The 19,758-nt window shown below is 42.2% G+C and overlaps 1 protein-coding gene across 1 annotated transcript in view; it reads left to right on the forward strand.

The window, feature by feature from the left end:
* The window catches only part of CAGE1 (cancer antigen 1), a 42,891-nt gene extending 24,257 nt beyond the window's left edge, over window positions 1-18,634 (forward strand). Inside the window, exons 10-15 of the mRNA XM_066625597.1 lie at window positions 3,452-3,559; window positions 5,259-5,363; window positions 7,794-7,864; window positions 13,116-13,184; window positions 15,905-15,947; window positions 18,525-18,634. Of these exons, the coding sequence (XP_066481694.1) occupies window positions 3,452-3,559; window positions 5,259-5,363; window positions 7,794-7,864; window positions 13,116-13,184; window positions 15,905-15,947; window positions 18,525-18,563 (435 nt within the window). The 3' untranslated portion in view covers window positions 18,564-18,634. The remainder of the gene's footprint in view (window positions 1-3,451; window positions 3,560-5,258; window positions 5,364-7,793; window positions 7,865-13,115; window positions 13,185-15,904; window positions 15,948-18,524) is intronic.
* Window positions 18,635-19,758: the final 1,124 nt, after the last annotated feature.

Here is a 19,758-nt window from a genome sequence, read left to right on the forward strand (position 1 = left end):
TACATTGTAGGATGTATAGTGATTGAATATTATGGTTAACGGTTGCCGTTATTGGGATATCTTTTTATACGTATTACTTTGAAGCATTGTTTTAGGATTTATAGTTAAAAGAATGCCTGAGTGAAATGTATTCTTTTGACTTTCTCAATATGTCATTTATAATTTATCATTATAAATATTTAGTTGCAGAAACAGAAGAAGAACATAGCAGCTATAAGGGAGTTAATCATTAATGGGAAGTCTCCTGAAGACTATGCTAGCGACGTGAGTTTAACTATACTGTGAAAAAATAAAGAAATCAAAAGAAAGGTGGTTGAGGGGTTGTTTTATTGTGGATTTATTCAAAAGCACGTCCTTCCATTAATAAGGAAGTATTTTAGATTCCTCCTGATGTAATAGATGATTCTAAAGTACAGGCATGCCCTGGTATCTACAGGGATTCCATTCTGGAATTCCCTGCAATTAAGTGAAACTGTGGATACCAGGGAATGCACCCCCAACCCACTGGAAGCAAGGGGAACTCTGCTTCCCCCACCACCAGCGGATCTTCTGAGCCCAGAGAGGCCACGTGTGTCTTCCAGTGGTCTCTGCCGGGCTCAGATTGACTCTTAGTATGAAAAAAACACAACTGATTTTTCATAATTTTTTCTTAAAACTGGAAGTGATTTTTTTTAATGCTTTATAAGGCATTAGGATGCAAGAGGAAGCCTCTGGAGGGCTGGGCTTCCAGAGTTCCCCTGGCCTGTGGAGGGGGCACACACAGGGGGCCCCCCAGACCCAATCTGCAGATAAGGGAATCCGCGGATATGGGGGGCCTACCTGTATTTATCTAGCACTCAGTCCATAATAGTTTTATTTTACGGAAACATATGTTTAGAATAATAAATAGGAAAAAGTAATAATGAGGGCTGAAACACAATTAAAGCTTTTTAATTAGATATTTGCCTGTTAAATTGTTGATTGATTAATTAATTAATTAATTAATTAATTAATTAAGAGATTTGTATCCCATCTTTGCCTTCAAATAAATGGAGAGTTTATTTAAATCAACTTGTATACTATAAAGGATCAATACAGGTGCCTTCTGTGATACTGACAGACAGAATGCAAGAAAAAATTGCTCACTTGGAATCACTGAAGACTAATTCAAGATGACCAAAACAGATTCAATACAATTGTATGCCTGTCTGCTCAGAAGTAAGCCCCATAGAGGTCAATGAAACTGTGAAGATCCCTGCAAACTCCACTTGAGTCATCTTTAAGCTCTTAGGGGATTCACTGGGGGAGGGGGGAGCCTATGACTTCCACTACTGTGGGAATAGCTGCTACTTGGAATTGTTCTTAGAAGAAACACCTGTGTAATCTAGGCTGAGGCCTTCAAGACAAACCTGGCAATCCTAATTACAAACTGGCTACAGCCTTGATTTATCCATGGGAGAGAGAGAAGCTATTCTCAGACAGATTGTATAAGCCTTCTGATAATTTCAGGGAGTTCTGGGGTCTGATTGACCAGAAGAAGTTGCCTTCCTATGTATAAAGATCAGGTTTGGGAGGGACCAAAGGATCTTCCTGATGGCCCAGCGTGATTATCAGCTATGCTGATGGAAGAACTTTTGGCATTCTGCAGCTGCTCAGAGACATTGGTTCCAAGTGAGAATAACATCCCAATCCTACCCAGTGGCTGTGTTGTCAGAATGCATATTCTGGTGGTGTGGTGCACTTTATGGCTGTTGCAAAACATAATGCACCATACAGCACCGCTTGGCTGCTGCTGCTGCTGCAGATGGTGAGTGGTGGCAACCAGGCAACAGCAACCTCTGCAGGTGCTCCAGTGCTGGTAAGTTGGTGCAAGGACCAATGGGTGGAACAGGGTTGGGCAGAGTGGGGGGTGTGTGTTGAGGGTGGGAAGGTGCAGTTAGCAGCAGCAGTAACCCCACTGATACCCTATCCCCTTTTCTGGCCTTGATTCACTTACCTGGCTCCACTCAGACTTATACTAGCAAAATTGCTGGCTCAGGTCCAAGTAGACTCTTTAGGGCAGCAGAGGCTTGCTCCACAGGATGCAGTGTGTGCTTTGGTGGCATGGCTGCACTGGTGGGGGTTAGATTTTGTTAGGATTGGGCTGTAAGTCTTGTATGCTAGGAGTTAAGCTTTTGTTTTCTGTCTGCTTCTGTATAATTCCCAACCATATTCTGGAGATCTTAAGTACTTATATCTTTCTCTTATTCTTAAATAAATTTTTTAACATTCAGCAGTGTGTGGTTACTGAGTGTGGGGCAACTAAATGCACTACTGACATCACTTTATTTTGTTTCTTGCCAGTGATGAGGAAGGGAGGAAATTCTTGGGCTTCAAGACTTTTCTCCTCTGAGCAGCTGGCATGCCCAAAGGCTTATTGTTTCCCCTTAGCCTGAGGACTGGCTATAAAGGGTGGTAGCAGTCTATCATGCAGGGTTGGTTTTAACTCTGGTTGTGGTTGTTAATTCAAGGCAAACACAGCAGCTCTTCCTGACCCTAAAAGATCCTGGTTTGGATTGGAGGTGTGGGCAGAGTAGTAGCCATTACTGGGACTTCCACATAAGTGTGCATAGGATTGCAATCTATATATCATTTCAGAAACTCATTTTAAAAATCTTTATGGTTGCTTGAATAGATGTTAAGACATTTTTTTTTTCATTTCTGAGGCTTCAAAGTGGAAACATACTACTTGCTTTATAACCTTATATGAATTATTTAATTATATCTATCATTAACCATTGTGAGCTGATCCCATCTCTTACTCAGTTTCTTGTATTAAACTATCCTGTGAGTTAATTTTAGAGCATTTATTCTAATCTAGCATTCTGTTTTTAAAATGTTTTTAACAAATGAAACCTATTACCTTTGGATAAGAAACAGTGGGTACTGATATAACTGTAATGCCCTATTGCTTGTTAAAACTATCCATTTATTCTTCTACTCTTTGAAAATGTGGATCCTACCAGTTATATGGTGATGCATGAACACTGATTGTTACATGTTCTGAGTTACAATGCAATATGACATCATATATCTTGCAAGCAGACATTAATTTTATCACTTTTCATTCAGTGTAATATCTTTTATGTTAAACATTCATTTTAATGTTAATGTCCCTGATGAAGTCCATTTTCCAAACACACTGAGCAATCTTCATATAACAATTTTTTTAACCTCTTATTTTGTTTTTCCTGTTTCGCTTCAGAGCGAGTTTCATCCAGCATTCAGGCTTTTGGCAGCCTGCTTTGTAGCACTATAAGCTTAAATGCTTATAGCAACCTGTTTAAACAAGAAAACTTCTCCCAGTAAGCTTCTTGATGTTAACATGGAACAGATCCCCTGTGGAGATGGGGGCATGCCTGTATTGTGTAAACATATCAAAAGCATAATCAAATTTTCAAATAAAGCCTGAATAGATATTATTTATTCCCAGGATACAGAGAATGGCCAAGAGGAATCTGATAATGGCACTGATCTACCAAATCTTCTGAAAACAAAACTGGATGAATACCATAAGCAAAGTGATGAACTCCATACTGCGGTGAGGAAAATCAGAGACAAAAGGAAGAGGGCTTGGGAATAATTTGTGGATGCATTGTTGCTTTCAGAAAATTGGAATTCTTATTACAGGCAGGACTTTAGTATCCACTGATTTGGCTCACCACAGATACCAAGGTCTACCTTTAAATGCCTTGAAACAAGGAAAAAAAATACCAAAATCCAATTTTCCACCTTTGTGCTGTTAAGTAATTAAAATTTCATTCCACTAAATTTCATTCATCCCATCTAATGGCTAACTGTGGTATAGCACCTATACCAATGCATTCTGGAGTGACAGTGGAGGAGCAAGAAATCTGGAAGTGGGTCTTTAAAGCTTTTTTTTCACTTATTTGGTAACCACTGATTTTTTTTAATCCACTGGGGGCTCAGGAATGGCACCTCAGTAGATAATGAGGCACAACTTATATGTTTAAGACTCTTTGGAAGCTTTTCAGAAGGTTTAAGGGAAAATTCAGTGTCTGATTCCTTTTTACATGTTCAATAGAAAAACCTTAAACTTAGATGTCCCAGATGATCAGTTTTTAGCACAAAGAGTAACAATCAGCAGTTAAAGATAAAGAACCAGTTGAAGCCTGCTTTAAAAGACACCCAGGGTAGCTTTTGTGCTCCTGGAATAATCTCTGGATGAACTCCTTGGGACACTTCCACACAAATGAGTTTCAGGATGATTAGAACTTTGAAACAAAATAGGCCCCATGCAAACCAGATTCGTCAGTTAGGACAATCCATGTTCTGATTAATGTTGGCTCATTTCATTGGAGAGGTATTCACATTTAAGGAAAAAAAATGAAAGTGGGCACCTCCTTGACTGCATTAACCTCCCAGGATATATCCCAGGAAAAACTACTGGTATGGTTTCTTCTACTACTGCTGAGCACTTTTGGTACTAGTTATATGCTAGCTAAGCAGTGTGGAGAACTCAACAATAATATGGTCTATTGAAATGATTACTAAGTCTGAAAAGGGGAGGGTGAATTAGTAATTGAAAAGTAATGATGGGGAAGCAAAGGAGGAGTTGATAAAGAGCTAGAACAGCTGAGGAAAGATTATGCTTTAAAAGTGAATCTTGAGTGGGGTGACTTGGAGGACAAGAGAGAGGTGTTGTGGAGTGTAGGAGTTTCCAGCAGAGCAATACAAATGGCTGTGCAGTAGAAACTTGAAGTTGATGCTCAAGGCTGTCCCACAGGAGGCTCATCAGTTGCAAATAACCACGCCAAACAAAAAGGCTGGGTTCCACCACCAAGGTATATATATTTACAGGAGATATTTACAGCAACTTAGCAGACAGCAACACACATCCAACTCCACAATCTCCTATGCCCCAAGAGCATTTGTTTGCAGGTCTGCTTTTATACACACAACCATGCCCAAACTCAGGTGCACAGGGTTTGCAATTAGTATCACCTGCCACTTGGATACATGGAGCACAACAGAATTACACACCTACAGGCTACATCAGGTACAGCGCCTGTAACTTTCTCCTGTGAACAAGACCTGAGGGATTTCATAGGTTTCAGACCTCACCAAGAGGCAATCATAACAAGCCCAAGGAAAAGCTGATGTAGGCAACTGAAGGCCAGGCTGAAGTTCACTCACAGGGAGGAGTAGGATTAAAATGGAACCAAGGAGTATGGCTACTCCTTCGACAATAGTTGTTGGCTAAGTATTGTCTTTTTCAGATTAAAGAACTGGAAAGTAATTTGACATCCAAAGAAGCAGCTTGCAAAAAGGCCATTGGAGAAAATGACAAGCTACAGAACGACCTAGGTAGCTTGACATGCAAGGTATGAGCATTAACTGCATGTTGATGTTATTTTGACAGGGCTGGTAAACCAGGGTGACAAGACATCTTCCTTTTGTCAGACTTGCCCTCCTTTTTAGCCTCCTGCATGTAGGGGTATCTGGGAAAAGAGCTTAAGGCTGCAATCCTAACCACACTTTCCTGAGAGTAAGCCCCATTGAACAAAATAGGACTCTGAGTAGACCTGGTTAGGCTTGTGCCCTAAATGTCCTTCATTGTCTTTTCCCTGTGGGCTGGCTTTTGTAGCTTTGCTGTGTGTATTCCCCCCCCCCCAGGAGAGAACTGAAATCAACATGTTTTCTGGTGTCCAGCATAACTGGTCACCAGTTTGCAAACTGGTTTGCAAATCTTAGGGGTTAGGAAAAGACAAGCTCCTAGCTGGGAGTGGTCCCAGCTGTTGATGTGCTAATTCCAGGAAGAGGATTGATTTGAATATGAATCCCCTAGCAGAACTCAATAAAGCTGGGAGTTTTCAGAACATGTACAGGTAGCAATTCCTGATTTGTCCAAACTCTGATTCTAAAATTAGCCTTCTATTAAACCACAAAAGGTTTATATGTTGATAGCATAGTCCAGTGGTATTCAAACTGGGGCCTGAGGGCCCAGGTCTCTTTCCCCTTCCCCAGGATCTCGCAGCTCAGGGGGGCTACAGGAAGCTTGGGTACACTTGCCCAAGCCTCCTGCAGCCTCCTGGGGGGTGCGGGGAGCCCTGCGCTCCGCTTTTGCGGAGGCAGAGCAGATCGCTCCACTCTCCCTTTCCCTGACCTGGGGAGCCCTGCAGGTGCTCACGCATGGCTCCCCACACCCAGGGATGGCTGCCACAGGGACTGGAGGGTGCACCCCAGTCCCTGCAGCCCCCTGAGTGACGCAATCCTGGGGATCATGTTGCTGTCTTCCCCCTGCCCCTGCTGCCTCCCCCCTGTCCCCACAAAGACTTACTTAGGGTTTCAAACTCCAAGAGTTTTAAAACCGCAGGCATAGTCTGATTTGGTTGGTAAACATCACACAGTCAGTTTCAAAGTAATGTAATTAATAAATTATATGGGAAAAATTATCTGTAATATAATTTTAAATTTAATAAGAATTATAATGTTTAAACACATGAAATCAATTTGAGTATGTTTAGCTTTTATTTTATCTTATCCTACATTTTGGGGGGCCTTGTCCTCAATTGCAGTTATGACATCTAGTCACCCTGGGTAAATCTGATAACTTTCAAAACATAATTCTTGCAATAAGGAGCTGAAAATGTTAGAATTTGTTTGTAGTTCAGATGAAGGTCCATCGAGTCCAGCATTCTACTTCCAGCAATGGCCAGATGTCTCTGGAAGCTCTTCATAGACTATCAACTTGCCTAAAACAAAACCTGAAAGTAAAAACCTAATCAGGAGCACCACTTAGAATGAAGTGCAGACTCCACTTACTGTTTCCTGAACCACATTCCAGGGAAAAAAAACACCTGCTGGGGACATACATGTATGTATGTGAAATTAATCCACATTGGAACCAGTTTTTTATTCTAATTGCATCATATTAGGAATGGTTGTCCCATATGCTCTTTCACAACACAATTGTATGCATGTCTATTCAGAAGTAAGTTCTGTTCAATTAAATGGGACCTGCTCCCATCTAAGTATGTTCAAGATTGTAGCCTCAGTTAGTAAGAGAATTTACTGGGGATGCACTAGCCATTGATGATGATCTGAAGAACTATAGCTCAATCTCTACAGGTCTTTTATGACAGTGGGACAAGCATTCTGCTGTGGTTAAAGGTCCAGCAACAGCGTGAACATCACACTGCTGCTGGGCCAGTTGCAGCCACTGCCAGCAAATAATTTGCAGCTTCATATGTAAGGTTTTGTGGGGGTAGCAACTGCACCACACCCACTGTGTGCTGCCACTTGATTGTGCTGCCACTGCAATCAAGGGACTTTTTAACATGCCTGGGGGGTTGTGCTGGCCATCTGGAGGGTGCAGGGGACTCCTGCTGACATTGTGACCCACTTCTGGGTTTGCAACTGCAAACTAGAAGTGGGTCATGTTTGCAGTAAGGAGACTTTCTGAGCAGCAGGGAGGCCCCACATCCTCCAAATGGCTCGCACTATCCCCTAGTTATGTTATAAAGCCCTTGATCCCAGCAGCAGCAGTGCCATCATCGTAGTTATTTCTGGGTGACTCCCCTTAAAGGGGAATGGCCTCCTTTCAGTTCCCCTCATGGGTCACAACCTGCCAGTTTGGGAACCATTGATTTAGAAGAATATGATGGCTGGCATATAGTTTTGTACGCAATGCTTATATAGGCAATGGTCCACATACCTTGTTAATACTCTTACAAGAAAACTATGCTTTGATGAAGGTATCACTGTTTTATTTACCATACTGCCCTCAGTCATTTTCTGATTTTATTTTAAAGGTGAAATCATACGAGGAAATCATTGAATGTGCTGATCAAAGACTTGAGCAAGCCAGTTCCCAAATATCATAGTAGGTTGATTATGTCCCTTTTTTATTTTCAAAGTAATATTCATCAAATACTCAAAGGGTTCACAATCTAACCATGGATCAAACCAATCTAAATATGGATGGATTGGGGAATTGGGGGGGGGGAGGAATTTAAGGTTTATCTCTGTTTTAATAATGTTCATAAACTGCTAAGCACAATTATATCTATGCAGCCTGCTTCTTTGTACCATAAACTACTGATCTATTATAATCCAAAAAATTTTCTACAAAAATTCTACATATCAGTTTGTATTAATTGGTCTATTTCTTCCCATAGACCCCTTAGTACCCATAGACTACATCTATATATCCACTGCCAGCACCAGTTTGCTTGGAGCAATCATTAGTCAGTATATTATTTCTGTTTATTCTTTAATTGATTTATGAAGTTCAACTCTCCAAATTTGAAAATAGCTTGTTTTACTACTTAATTGTTGATGGGAGTTCTCATACCTCCAGTATTCCCTAAATCGAGTTGGAACAGCATATGTAATGGTTTATAACCCAAGCCACTTCCTTGGACTCCTAAGATTGGAAAAAAAACTTTTGTTAAGACAAAGGAAAGTCTTCACACCTCTAATGCAGCGGTCTTCAACCTTTTTCATGCCACAACCCAAACCAAGTATGAAACTGAGGACCCACCATCAATTGCCCCCCTCCCGGGACCCTATCCTCTCACCCAGTCCCTATCACTGCCCACTCTCTGCCCCTGTAATGCCTTCCAAGCACTGTTCCCTGTAACCAGATATTCTTATTAGAGAGAGCAAAAAAGTTACCATGAAGCCTGGCCTAGTGCAAGCTCTTTTAGCATAATTGCTAAGAACCTGAGCAAGACTGGGACACTGTTTCCTCATCCCTGAAGGGGTACACCAGATGCATCCCCCTTTACCTGGTGGTGCTCTAGTTCATTGGTCTTCAACCTTTTTCATTCCCGTAAGTTGCTGCAACCTCACAACTGAGGCATCGCAACCCCTTTGGAGTCCTGACCCCAAGGCTGAAGAATACTGTTCTAATGACCCACACCAATTGCATGATTGAGCTCAAGTCTGGGAAACAATCCAACTAAGTACCACACCATCAACTGTGTGGCAAAACAAAAGCTGAATCCAGCAGGGATTCTTAACTATAACAGTAGAGGACCTCCTGATTGAGTCACCCCACCTAAGAATCCCATACATTATATGGGACAAAAATCCATAAAAACCCTTGCCTTCAGAGCCTTGTGTTGCTTGATCTGTTCATTGTCCAAATTGAATCCTTTCCTGAATCATGTCTCCCTTGATGATGGTTCATTGTGGATCATTAATCTGCTGCTGCTGCAGTCACCCCATGCCAGCCTCTTTTGAGAACCACTGTGCCAGGTGGCACCAAGGATTGGTAAACCACTGCAACCCTCTTTCCTTTCTGGCTGTTTACCTTCCCTCTCTCTGAGCATTGCTGAACTTCTGAGCCAGTGCAGGCCAGTCAAGCAAACTTCTTGGGCCACTTCTCTAAGCACCCTTAACCCCCTCTCGCCAAAGAAAGGCAGCTTGGCTCCCTTGTCCTGCTCCTGTCAAGGCTACTTCCTCCATGCATGTTTAAGGGCTTGTTTGATAGCTATCTTTCCATCTTTGAGTTCCTTCTTTGTCCAGGGGGACTCATGAGGTCAGCCCCTTTGTCGCTGCAACCCTACAACACAAAGCTCTCAATCCTTGCAGAAAAATAATGGTAATCTTGGTCCTTGCTGAATTACACAGACATGTGATTAGCTTCAACACAGGATCCCTGCACACAGTTGCATTTCCCCCTTGTGCATGTATGTTATTCATGTTCTAAAAAGCACTGCCAGTAACACCCTGGGGCAAAGTCCTGCACTAGTCCCCAATGAAACTCTCTACCTTCCTCCTGATGGTTCACTGGGCACTAACACCGACACAGGTACTAAGGGTTCAAGGGTTTGCCTGACTAGGTGAGCCATCCAATAGGCATGGACCCTCAGCCAATACCTAACCTGGCCAACCCCACACCTACCATGTCTATATCTTGCCAACCAGCATGCAGATATAATTATAGTGCATTTGCTGGTGCCCTGAATGCTGAACTATGGGTTTAATTGAACATCTTGAAAAGGCTATACACAAATAACATGCTATCCCCCACAAAAGGTGCTCTTTAAGGGCAACCATTTGTGAGGGAGAGCTCCTAACAGCAACAGTTGATGAAGTCACATGGACTCAGCCTTCCTGGGCTTCCCAAAATACTGATCAGAAAGTACCCTATTATTTTTGACTAATTGCTTTAACCTTTCCAGATGATGGAGTTCCCATATGGAACTTGGGGTTTTGTGTGTGTGTGTGTGTGTGTGTGGTGTTCATCTATGAAAGGCTTAAAATATAATGAGGGCAAGAATCTGGTTCGCATTATACTTCTATAAAGGCAATGGTGTATGATGATGCATTTCCCATTTTCTCACTCCGCACTGTCACAGGACTGCTTTGTGAACAGGAAACGTATCAGAAGTTGGCCACATGGTGCACAGACTGAGGGCCCATGGGTCCACCCAATTGTCCCCTGAAACTCCCCAAAGCAGGCAGCAGAGGAATAAGCAGGCACTCAGCTAATCAACTTGCATCATCATTGCCTTCTCTCTCTATCCTGGGCTTCCTTAGAGGCCTGTGCAATCTCAAGAGCCTCTGAGGAAACCCAACAGTGGATTATGATAATAATGATGATAACTAGGTATTTATATACTGCCTTTCTGGTCATCGGATTACTCCTCTTATTCAAGGCGGTTTACATAGGCAGGCATTTCTAAATCCCTCAAGGGGATTTTTACAATCATAGAGGTTCTATGATCTTTCAAGAACCAACAACATTTCAGAATGGATCTTCCTGGTTTGGTCTCACTTCTGGCCTCCAGTTCTCCCACGCAGGCTGCCAAGGAGCTCCATCTCTCACATGGAGGGCAGCCAAGACGCTTCTTGCTCACACCAAGAGCAGGTGGAATCACTCAGCTCAACTTTGTCAGCTGCTTCAAGGTCTCGCCATTCAGGGAGCTGCAGGTGTCCTCAAACTGGCGACCTTCTGATGTTATCTTCAGGCTAATGGAGGCTCTACCCTCTAGACCAGACCTCCTGCCTCCTGGATGGGGAGGGCGCAGCTCTGGCCCTCAGTGCTGCTGGAATGCTAAGGAAAAGGTGACCTCCAATCACTCCTCTCCATTTTTGCCAACCCATCCCAGTATGGCATCTCCCCCTCTGCAAAGTTATAGCTATGGGGAGCAGAGGGAAGACATCCTAAGTGCTGAGATCATTCCCCCTCTCCATTTCCCCAACATGATTGAGGAAATGGAAAGAAATTATCTTGGAGGATGCCTGTCTGCCAGAGAGCTGGCAGTGCTTGTGAATGTATACTAGAAACGATATTGACAGTGCTTATGAACATATATTAGAAATGTCCCAGTCTATGGATTTATATATGCAAGTCAGAAAGCTTTAACAGAAGGAAGTAATAATGCTGCTATTGGATTCCTTTTAAAACCTGTTGTGTACTTTCCAGAAAAAAAAAACATAGTAAGAGACAAGTCCGACACTTAGAAAATTAGGCTATATCAGGGGGTTCCCGAAGTATGGATTTCAACCCCTATGAGTAGCTTGGAAAAGGGTTGCAAAGCTCTGGAAAAGCTCGATTCAATCCCTGATAGGATCAGGGAAGACCCTATCTGAAACCCTGGGAAGCTGCAGCCAGTAACTGTGGGCAGTATTGAGCTAGATGGACCAATTGTCTTACTCCAGAGGTTTTCAAAGAGTGAGTTGAAATTAGTTATAATAGAGAGGGTCATGTAAATTTATATATTTTCCCGGGGGTCACAGGAACATAACATTTGAGAACCTATGGGATAGAGGAACCACTTCCTTGATTCAATTGAACCACATGTAATCTGGAGTTTTGGCACGTCTGCTTTTATAGAAATTGCCAAATGCCACAGCCACTCCAAATTAGCTGCTCTGCTGAATATTGGGACTGTTATTAAGCACATAACAGTAGTTTAATAAAGCCATACCAGTCACATCATATTCATCTGGAATGACTGCTTCAGCAATAACTAGTTACTGAATGTTAAGGAGAAAGTGTTCAGCTCTGCATGCACTGTAGTGGTAAGTTGGGTTGCTTTTGTTCTGAAACAGCCTGAAGTGGCAAAGGCTAAGGCTTAATTTTTTTCCTGGATTCACACCTGACACGTTTTCAATGATGGTCTAAGACAAGGTACACATTAAGTGGCACCTGCATGTAAAGAAGCCCTGATGATGACTTAAAGTACAGGCCAGATGGAAGAGAATGCTTAACCCTTTCCCTGCCAACTCTCTCTCTCTCTGTAGTTAGAGGAAAATGAGAGAGAGAGAGAGAGAGAGAGAGAGAGAGAGAGAGAGAGAGAGCTGCTTTTACCTTGCCAGTATTTCAGGTGCTTATTTCTTCACAGTGATCTGGAATCACGTGGATAAAAGCAGCATGGCGGGAGAAGTTTCAGGAGAAAAAGATGTTTAAAGGCTCTCATTTTTCCTCTCAGAATTGTCCCAAACTGCTTCCTCTCAATTATGTTCTAAATCAGGGGTGGGCAAACTTTCAACTATAGGGATCCTGAACCTTTAATAATTGTATAGAAGAGGGAAATTCAGCAGGTACAGCTTGTCACCTCACAGATGACAAGCTGCACCTGCTGAAATTCTCTCTCCTACACAGTTGTTAAAGGTCCAGGAACCCTAAAGTTGAAAGTTTGCCCTCCCCTGTTCTAAATACATAATTAATTATAATATTGTAATAATAATATAATAATCAAAGTTATCTGAAACCCAGGTTGCTTCTATGTCGTTAGCACTGCTCTACCACAATCAACTGAAAGGAAAACAAAATGGAGGTTCCAAAATACATAATATAGTGCTTTCTTCCTGAGAGAAATAGAAGCCTATGAGAAGATCTGTACTGGTTTACTTAAAGATTAAATGTCCCCTCTTCCCATATGTTATGGTCCCAATCCAAATTCTACCCCTTGTGACTTTAAAAAGGGGGGACACCAGCATGTCCTGGCCAATGAAGTGCTTGACAAAAACAGTTTGGTCTTGAGTACCACCACAGTAGCACCTGTGGTATACAGCATATAGTGTACAGCATAGAGTTTTATGCATTCTTTAACAATGTACCTCAAATAACTGGGGGGGAAAATGTACCAATCAGTTAAATGGTCTCTTATTGACAGTTTAGAGAAAAGAAACAAGAATTTGGAAGATTTAATTAAGAAGTTCAGAAAGAAAATCAGAACACTGAGGTAAACTTCATATATATTTCAGATTCAAGAAGAGGAAAGTTTTGAAGGCGTTCATGTTGCTTGCAAATCTACAAGCATTCTCTTTTTCATGCAACTGTGCTAGGCCCACTGTCAGCGAGATTAAAATAACTCAGAGGTGATTCCTCTTTCTTTGCTACATCAGAAGAGCTCCTTTGATACCCAGTCATTATGAGGAATATGCAACCACTGCCTCCCTTCAACTCCACTTGATCACATTTCTTCAGAGGTGATATCTGATGAGATATCAGTAGCTCTCTCCCACTACACCTCACTGGCGGCTGTTTGCAATGGGGTGGGGGAAAAACAACAATCCTCAGCATAATGATGTCATTGCATGCATCTTCTTTAATGAAACTTGACTACGGGATGAGAGGAGAAGATACAAGACTGCTGTTCTAGGTTCCCCCTTTCCACACATGCCTCATAAAGCCTTGGTTCTCAAAGGGGGAGTTTGAGACCCAAGGCAAGTATGTGCAGGAGAGGGGCTAAAGCAGCGATGCAATCCCCAGGGAATATTTGTTAAGATATTGGAAAAAGATAAATAAAGTGATATTTGGGCCTGAGTGCCTGGGAGATAGCCCCAGTATTACCCCCTTCTTTTTCCAATATCTTAACAAAACATATAAACAGGAATGTCTCTTGCAATGTATTTTTATGGTACATACAACAGTGTGATCTCGGCACAGTTATTACCATATCATAAATGCTATAAAGCAATTTGAGAATCTGCACAGTACCAAAATACTCTAAATTCTTTGTACAGTAAAATTATGTTTGATATGCATCCATGAATGCCAGTAACTAATAAAAGTCTAAGTAGTTATTGGTTAATGCAACCAACTACGAATTCCAATTTGTTCATATAGCTAATTTTCTTCATGGAATCACTTTTTACAATCACCTGCCCAAAAGTTACAAAGACAAATACAATAATTGCGGGGGGCGGGTGGGGGGAGAGCATGGTAGTTCTAGCATGCTTAATCTCAAGGATGGTCTCTCCCCCATGAAGGATATGTGCCACTGTAGACATGTGAAGAATGGGGCTGGGATTTTGAAGCACTGTGGTTCTTGCCAGCATGCTTTCACCTCCCACATTTCTGTATGCATTTTTGTTCATTCTGAACTGGGCTATGCATCTGGTATGGGGTGAGACTATGAATCACACATGGAGGCAGGTGCCATTGGAAGTTGTTGTGAAGGGATTTCACTCACATGTGTTTCCTCAGGCCAACACAGAAATATTCAGCAGACCTCAAAAGTCTTGTTTTGTCAAAAACATATTGGTAGGGAGTCATATAGTGGACCCTTTCACAAGAGCTGGCACAACAAAAAGCACTGTTATGGTGAAAGAATTGGGTGTGTAAGTAGCATTATATAATTCAGACTCCAGCTGCCATGTAAGTGAAGTGGTATGTCTGCATTTGTTATAGGTTACACAGTATACAGATCTGTTTCATGAAGTTATATCCTTCCTGTAGGAAATTGTGTTGTGTGAAGTGGCCCTTAAACTGAAACTGACCAGAGGTTAATCTACTTCAGGGCCAAGCTGGATATTACACATAATTACATGTGACATTACCCACACAAAAAGCAGGGCCAAGCTGGATGTTACACATAATTACATGTGACATTACCCACACAAAAAGCAGCTTACAAGGGGCAACTGGAATTGGAGAAGCAGGTGGGAGGGGTCTTAACTTTTTTTTCCACCTGCCACTTCTCTATTCCAAGCTATTCTGAGTTTATTTCCCCCTCCCTGGCAAGCCTTCATTGGAACTCAGTGGAAGGGAAAGCTGCTCAAGGTAATTTGGAATACGCATACGATGCCTATTCCCCTCCTGCAGTTGCTTGTTCTGTCTGATTACCTTCCTGAAAGTTGTCTTTCCAGTTCAAAAGAGCCACTGGGGTAACATTACATTCTAGTGTGGCCTGCAGTACTGTTGGCCCTGATTGGTTGCAGGCAGGCCCAGCCAGTACTCAGTGCTGCCCAAAACAGCCCAGAATTGCTTCCCTCCCCCACAAAAACAACAACAAAACCTCCTGGGTGGATAAAAAGGGAGCCAAGCCAAGCTGAGCCCATCCCTTCAGTTGTTTTTGATGCAGTATCCTTCCTTGGCCAGCATGTACCATTCTAGCTAGTTCATTACAAACAGGACCCATGTCAAGGAAAGAGCCTGCAATAGGAACAGCCAAAGAAAAGATACTCTGCCTCTCCATCTCCTGGCCCACTTGCCTGTTTTCCTAAGCAGCTGGATGAATAGGGAGGCAGTTGCAGCAGGGTTTTGTTTTGTTCCCCCACCTCCTTTCTTTCTCCAGCAGTGCCGGAGAAGAAAAAGGGGGCTGCCACTGCTCAGATCCTCTTCCTGCTCACTGAAAGCGAGTGGGAGGTGAATCAGAGCACTGACTGGAGTGGCTCCAACAGGCTACAGGGAATGGGAAATAGACATGGGGTGTGAGGCACCCCATATCAATTTGTCACCCCCCAACTTAACATATGGCTTTCAGGCAGCTCCATGGGAAGGCTGGCACAAGTTGTGGATCTCTGTTCCTTCCAAAATCTTGTTCAGGCATTTCTGTCACTGCTACCTCTCGCCATCCCTGCCACAACTCTTAACATTAGTTCAGGTGGTTTTGTTAGCATTTGGTAAAGTATAATATGAAGTCCTCTGTCTGAATGCACTTTCTTTACATTTTCACAGACAAAAGTTATCTTCATTTTTTCCAAAAGCGCAGATTCAAGAGGTAAGTAAAAATGTGTTTAGATTAGGGATGAACCACTGTAGACCCCTGGGGGCCCAATCCTATCCAACCTTCCAGCTCCAGTGCATCCTCAATGCAGCCCCAAGGTAAAAGAACAAATACAGTAGAACCTCCGAAGTTGACCACCTCTTTATATTGACCACCTCCTTAAGTTGACCTAATTTGCACAGTATGGACAGACACTGCATATACACTATGGGAGACCAACCTCTCTGTATTGACCATCTCCGTAAGTTGTATCTTGACCACTTTGACAACTGCACAGAGTATTAATTTATCCTCTGTAAGTTGTCCACTGAACGTGATACTGTGGGCCTGTGTTTTGTCTGGTTTGTCCCATCTTGGAATAGCAAGAAGCCATGCAACAATCCCTCCCCTACGCTTGCTAGAGCATGTGCGAAAGGGTTTTTATAGATGGGCACACTGCACATAGCTGACAGACCTGCGCCGGCTGCTGATTGTACCTGGACATGTACCAAGTTGTGAGGGACATGAGGTTGCCTGTGCATAGTGAAGCCACTGTCCTTTCACTTTGGTTCCCATCACCAGTGCATTACTTTACACTTATATGGAAACACAACTGCTATTTTGCTGCCTATTCTCCCGGTTTGGAGAGATCCTTCTGGAGCACTTCACAATCCCTTCTGGTCTTCACTACTCAGAAAAGTTTAGTGTCATCCACAAACTTGTCGACTGGGAAACAGGGATAAGCAGGGAGGTGATTTATGAAGATGTTGAAAAGTACCAGTCCCAGGACAGATCCTTGAGGCACTCCACTTTCCACCTCTCTCCACCTTTTTTGTCAATTGCCCATTGACACCCTCTCTCTGTTTCCTGGTCCTCAGCCAGTTCCCAGTCCATGAGAGGACCTGTCCCCTTATTCCCTGACTGTGGAGTTTTCTCAACAGCTTTTAGTGAGAGACAGTATCAAACACCTTCTGGCATTTAGTGAATCTGAGGAGACCCAGTGGAGGCCAGGCAGCCTAAGTAAAAAAGTGTTTGTTTGTTTGTTTAGCTGTTGGGGCTATGTAACATGCTACATGCTATGGGCTGGCAAGGGATAGCATTGGTCTGCCTGTCTGCTATGAAACCAAGTTTTTTTTTAACTTTTTTTTTTTAAGTTTATGAATTTTCAGGGGTTTTTAAAAACACTGATTGTGGGCTGTTTATTCTCTGTCTCTTGATATACATATTAATGATATAAATCAAGGGTGCTCAATAGGTGGATTGCGATCTACTGGTAGATCGCGAGGCAAAATGAGTAGATCGCGGAGCCCTGTCTCTCCAAACTGTTAATATGTCAGTTTCGTCTAGTGACTAGACGAAACTGACATATTTAGCTGACACTAAACTGAAACTGACACTTTAGCTCTTCAGGCATGCAGCAACAAAACTGATGAAACTGACTAGACTCCAGCAGGGGCTCCATACATTAAAGAGTGTGTCTGTCAGACGCTTCCTTCCCCCCTGGTAGATCTCCGGGCCTTGCTGGGTTTCAAAGTAGCTCTCGAGCCAAAAAAGTGTGAGCACCTCTGATATAAATAGTAAACATCACAAGAGCATCAACTCTCATAGATATTTGCAATAAAACTTTTTAAAAATCCAATCTAAATAATAACTTGGCCTTGCATTTGTTGTCCTGGGAGCTAAACATGATAATATGTAAATGCCTTTTTCCCCCGTGTGTTGACCAACTCCCTGTGTTGACCAATTTCCTTCAGTCCCTTGGGTGCTCAATTTAAAGATGTTCTGCTGTATTCCCATACCTTGAGGAGACTGCTGTGACTACCTCCCACCACAGGATGCACTGCGTACCCCATTGGCATGGCTGCACCGGCACTGGAAAATGGGATAGGATTGGGCCCTGGGACTGATTAACCCCTATAAGGTAAAAGAGCAGTGCAGCAGGGTTTGCCAGTTCAGAATTGTGTTCCGGTTCACAATTCAGAGATGTGTAAAGGGAGTGACATCTGTTGTCACAGGACTGGCCAACATGCAACTTAAGCCATTTCTGCCCAACGTTGCATATACGCAACAGGGACCAAATGTATACACCTGTGGGCTAGGCGAAAATGGGTTAAGGGAGAAGAGAGTCAGGATCTCTGCCCTCCAGCCTGATTCTGTTGACAAAAGATCCTTCCAAGAAACACTGTAGCTGCACAGGGTTTTAGAATGCCCCCACCCCAATGTTGCTATGAACTTTGATTCAATATAAGACACACCAAACCTTTTAAAATAAAAATGTTTTCATTTGAACATTTTAAAGTAAAGTTAGCATTTTGTGTGCATTTTTATTTTGTCTCCAATATGCATGGGCAATTAAAGTTAAGCACTTTTAATTTCTATTGAATTCTGTCAATGAATTAAGAACATGCTGAACTCTGTCAGCAATATCAACTGAAGTTAAACATTACTGCATTCCTTAAATCTGTCATCTCAGACTGTGATTTTCAGCATTGTTTCAAAATTATTCATTTTAATCTCATACATGGTTAAATATCAATTAACAATTTAAAGAAAACATTGAATTGTGATTTTTGTTTTTCCTCCCATTTCTAGGATGCTCAAGAACCAAGTGGAAGCAATTTAGAATATTGAATAAGTTCAGTATGATTTTCAATGCCATAGCAAAAAAACAGTGTTTATGAATGACATATTAAAATTGATAAAAAGCATCGTACTTCATTTTTACTGTGTGTAGACAAGCAGATTAATTTTCTGATTAATTCATAAGAAACAAGACACACTGAGAGTTGTGTTTGAATTCTTACCTAAGAATGCTGTTAAAATAATTAAAGAGAATGATTCCTGTTTCATCCTTTATACATAACTACTTATTTAAATTCAGGTGAGGAAATTTCCCTTCCAGTGGGGCATACTCCTGGTTGGGTATGTGTGTATACTATTGTATAGCCTATGAGCTAGAACAGGAGTGCAAAATTTTTGGCAGAAGAGCCACATCATCTCTCTGACACACTGTTGGGGGGGGCAGGGAAAAAGAATTTCAAATTTGAATAAATTTACATAAATTTACATAAATTTACATAAATGACTATATTAGAGATGGAACTTATATGAATGAATGAAGGTCTTGCAATAGTTCAAGGCTCATAAAAGGCCTTGCACAAAACAAGGCTGGCCTTTCCTTTGCTGCCACTGCTGCATCACACACATGAAACAGCAAGCAATGGAGGGAGCCCTCGGCCCACAGCTCACATTAGAGGTCAAACAGTCACTTTCATGCTGACAGCAGTTGTGTCAGGCCAGCACAAGCTCCAGCAAGTCTTTGGAGGGCAAGAGGCTCATTGAAGACCAGGGGCTCCCTGTGGGCCAGATTGGGAGTTCCAGAGGGCCACAAGTGGCTCCCAGGCCGGGGTTTGGGCACTCCTGAGCTAGAAAAAACATGTAGTTATTGTATGGGAATTTATTTACTAGGGATTTATTCCATGGTGATTTTCCCCATGAAAATGCAATTGGGTGTTATGGGTACGGAGTTGTTCACCCATGGTAAATCTCAATCACATCCCAATCTTTTGTGTGTTCTCCATTATGTAGATGCATTCAAATCTATTGTCCTCCACTGATTTAAAACCCAAGGGTAATTATCTTTTTGGTTACAGAAATGCTAGAAAAACATCATTGTTCTATAAATAATATTATCAACAGTTCAAAATACAGTCAGCCTGCACCTTAGGCGCACTTTACTTTTGCTAATTCAACAACATGCACTTAAAGAACGAAAACAATATATGCAAGGTCATTCCAACCACCATTTCACTTACTAAATATGTGT

The sequence above is a fragment of the Tiliqua scincoides genome, chromosome 4, assembly GCF_035046505.1.
Source record: "Tiliqua scincoides isolate rTilSci1 chromosome 4, rTilSci1.hap2, whole genome shotgun sequence".
NCBI classification, from domain to species: domain Eukaryota; kingdom Metazoa; phylum Chordata; class Lepidosauria; order Squamata; family Scincidae; genus Tiliqua; species Tiliqua scincoides.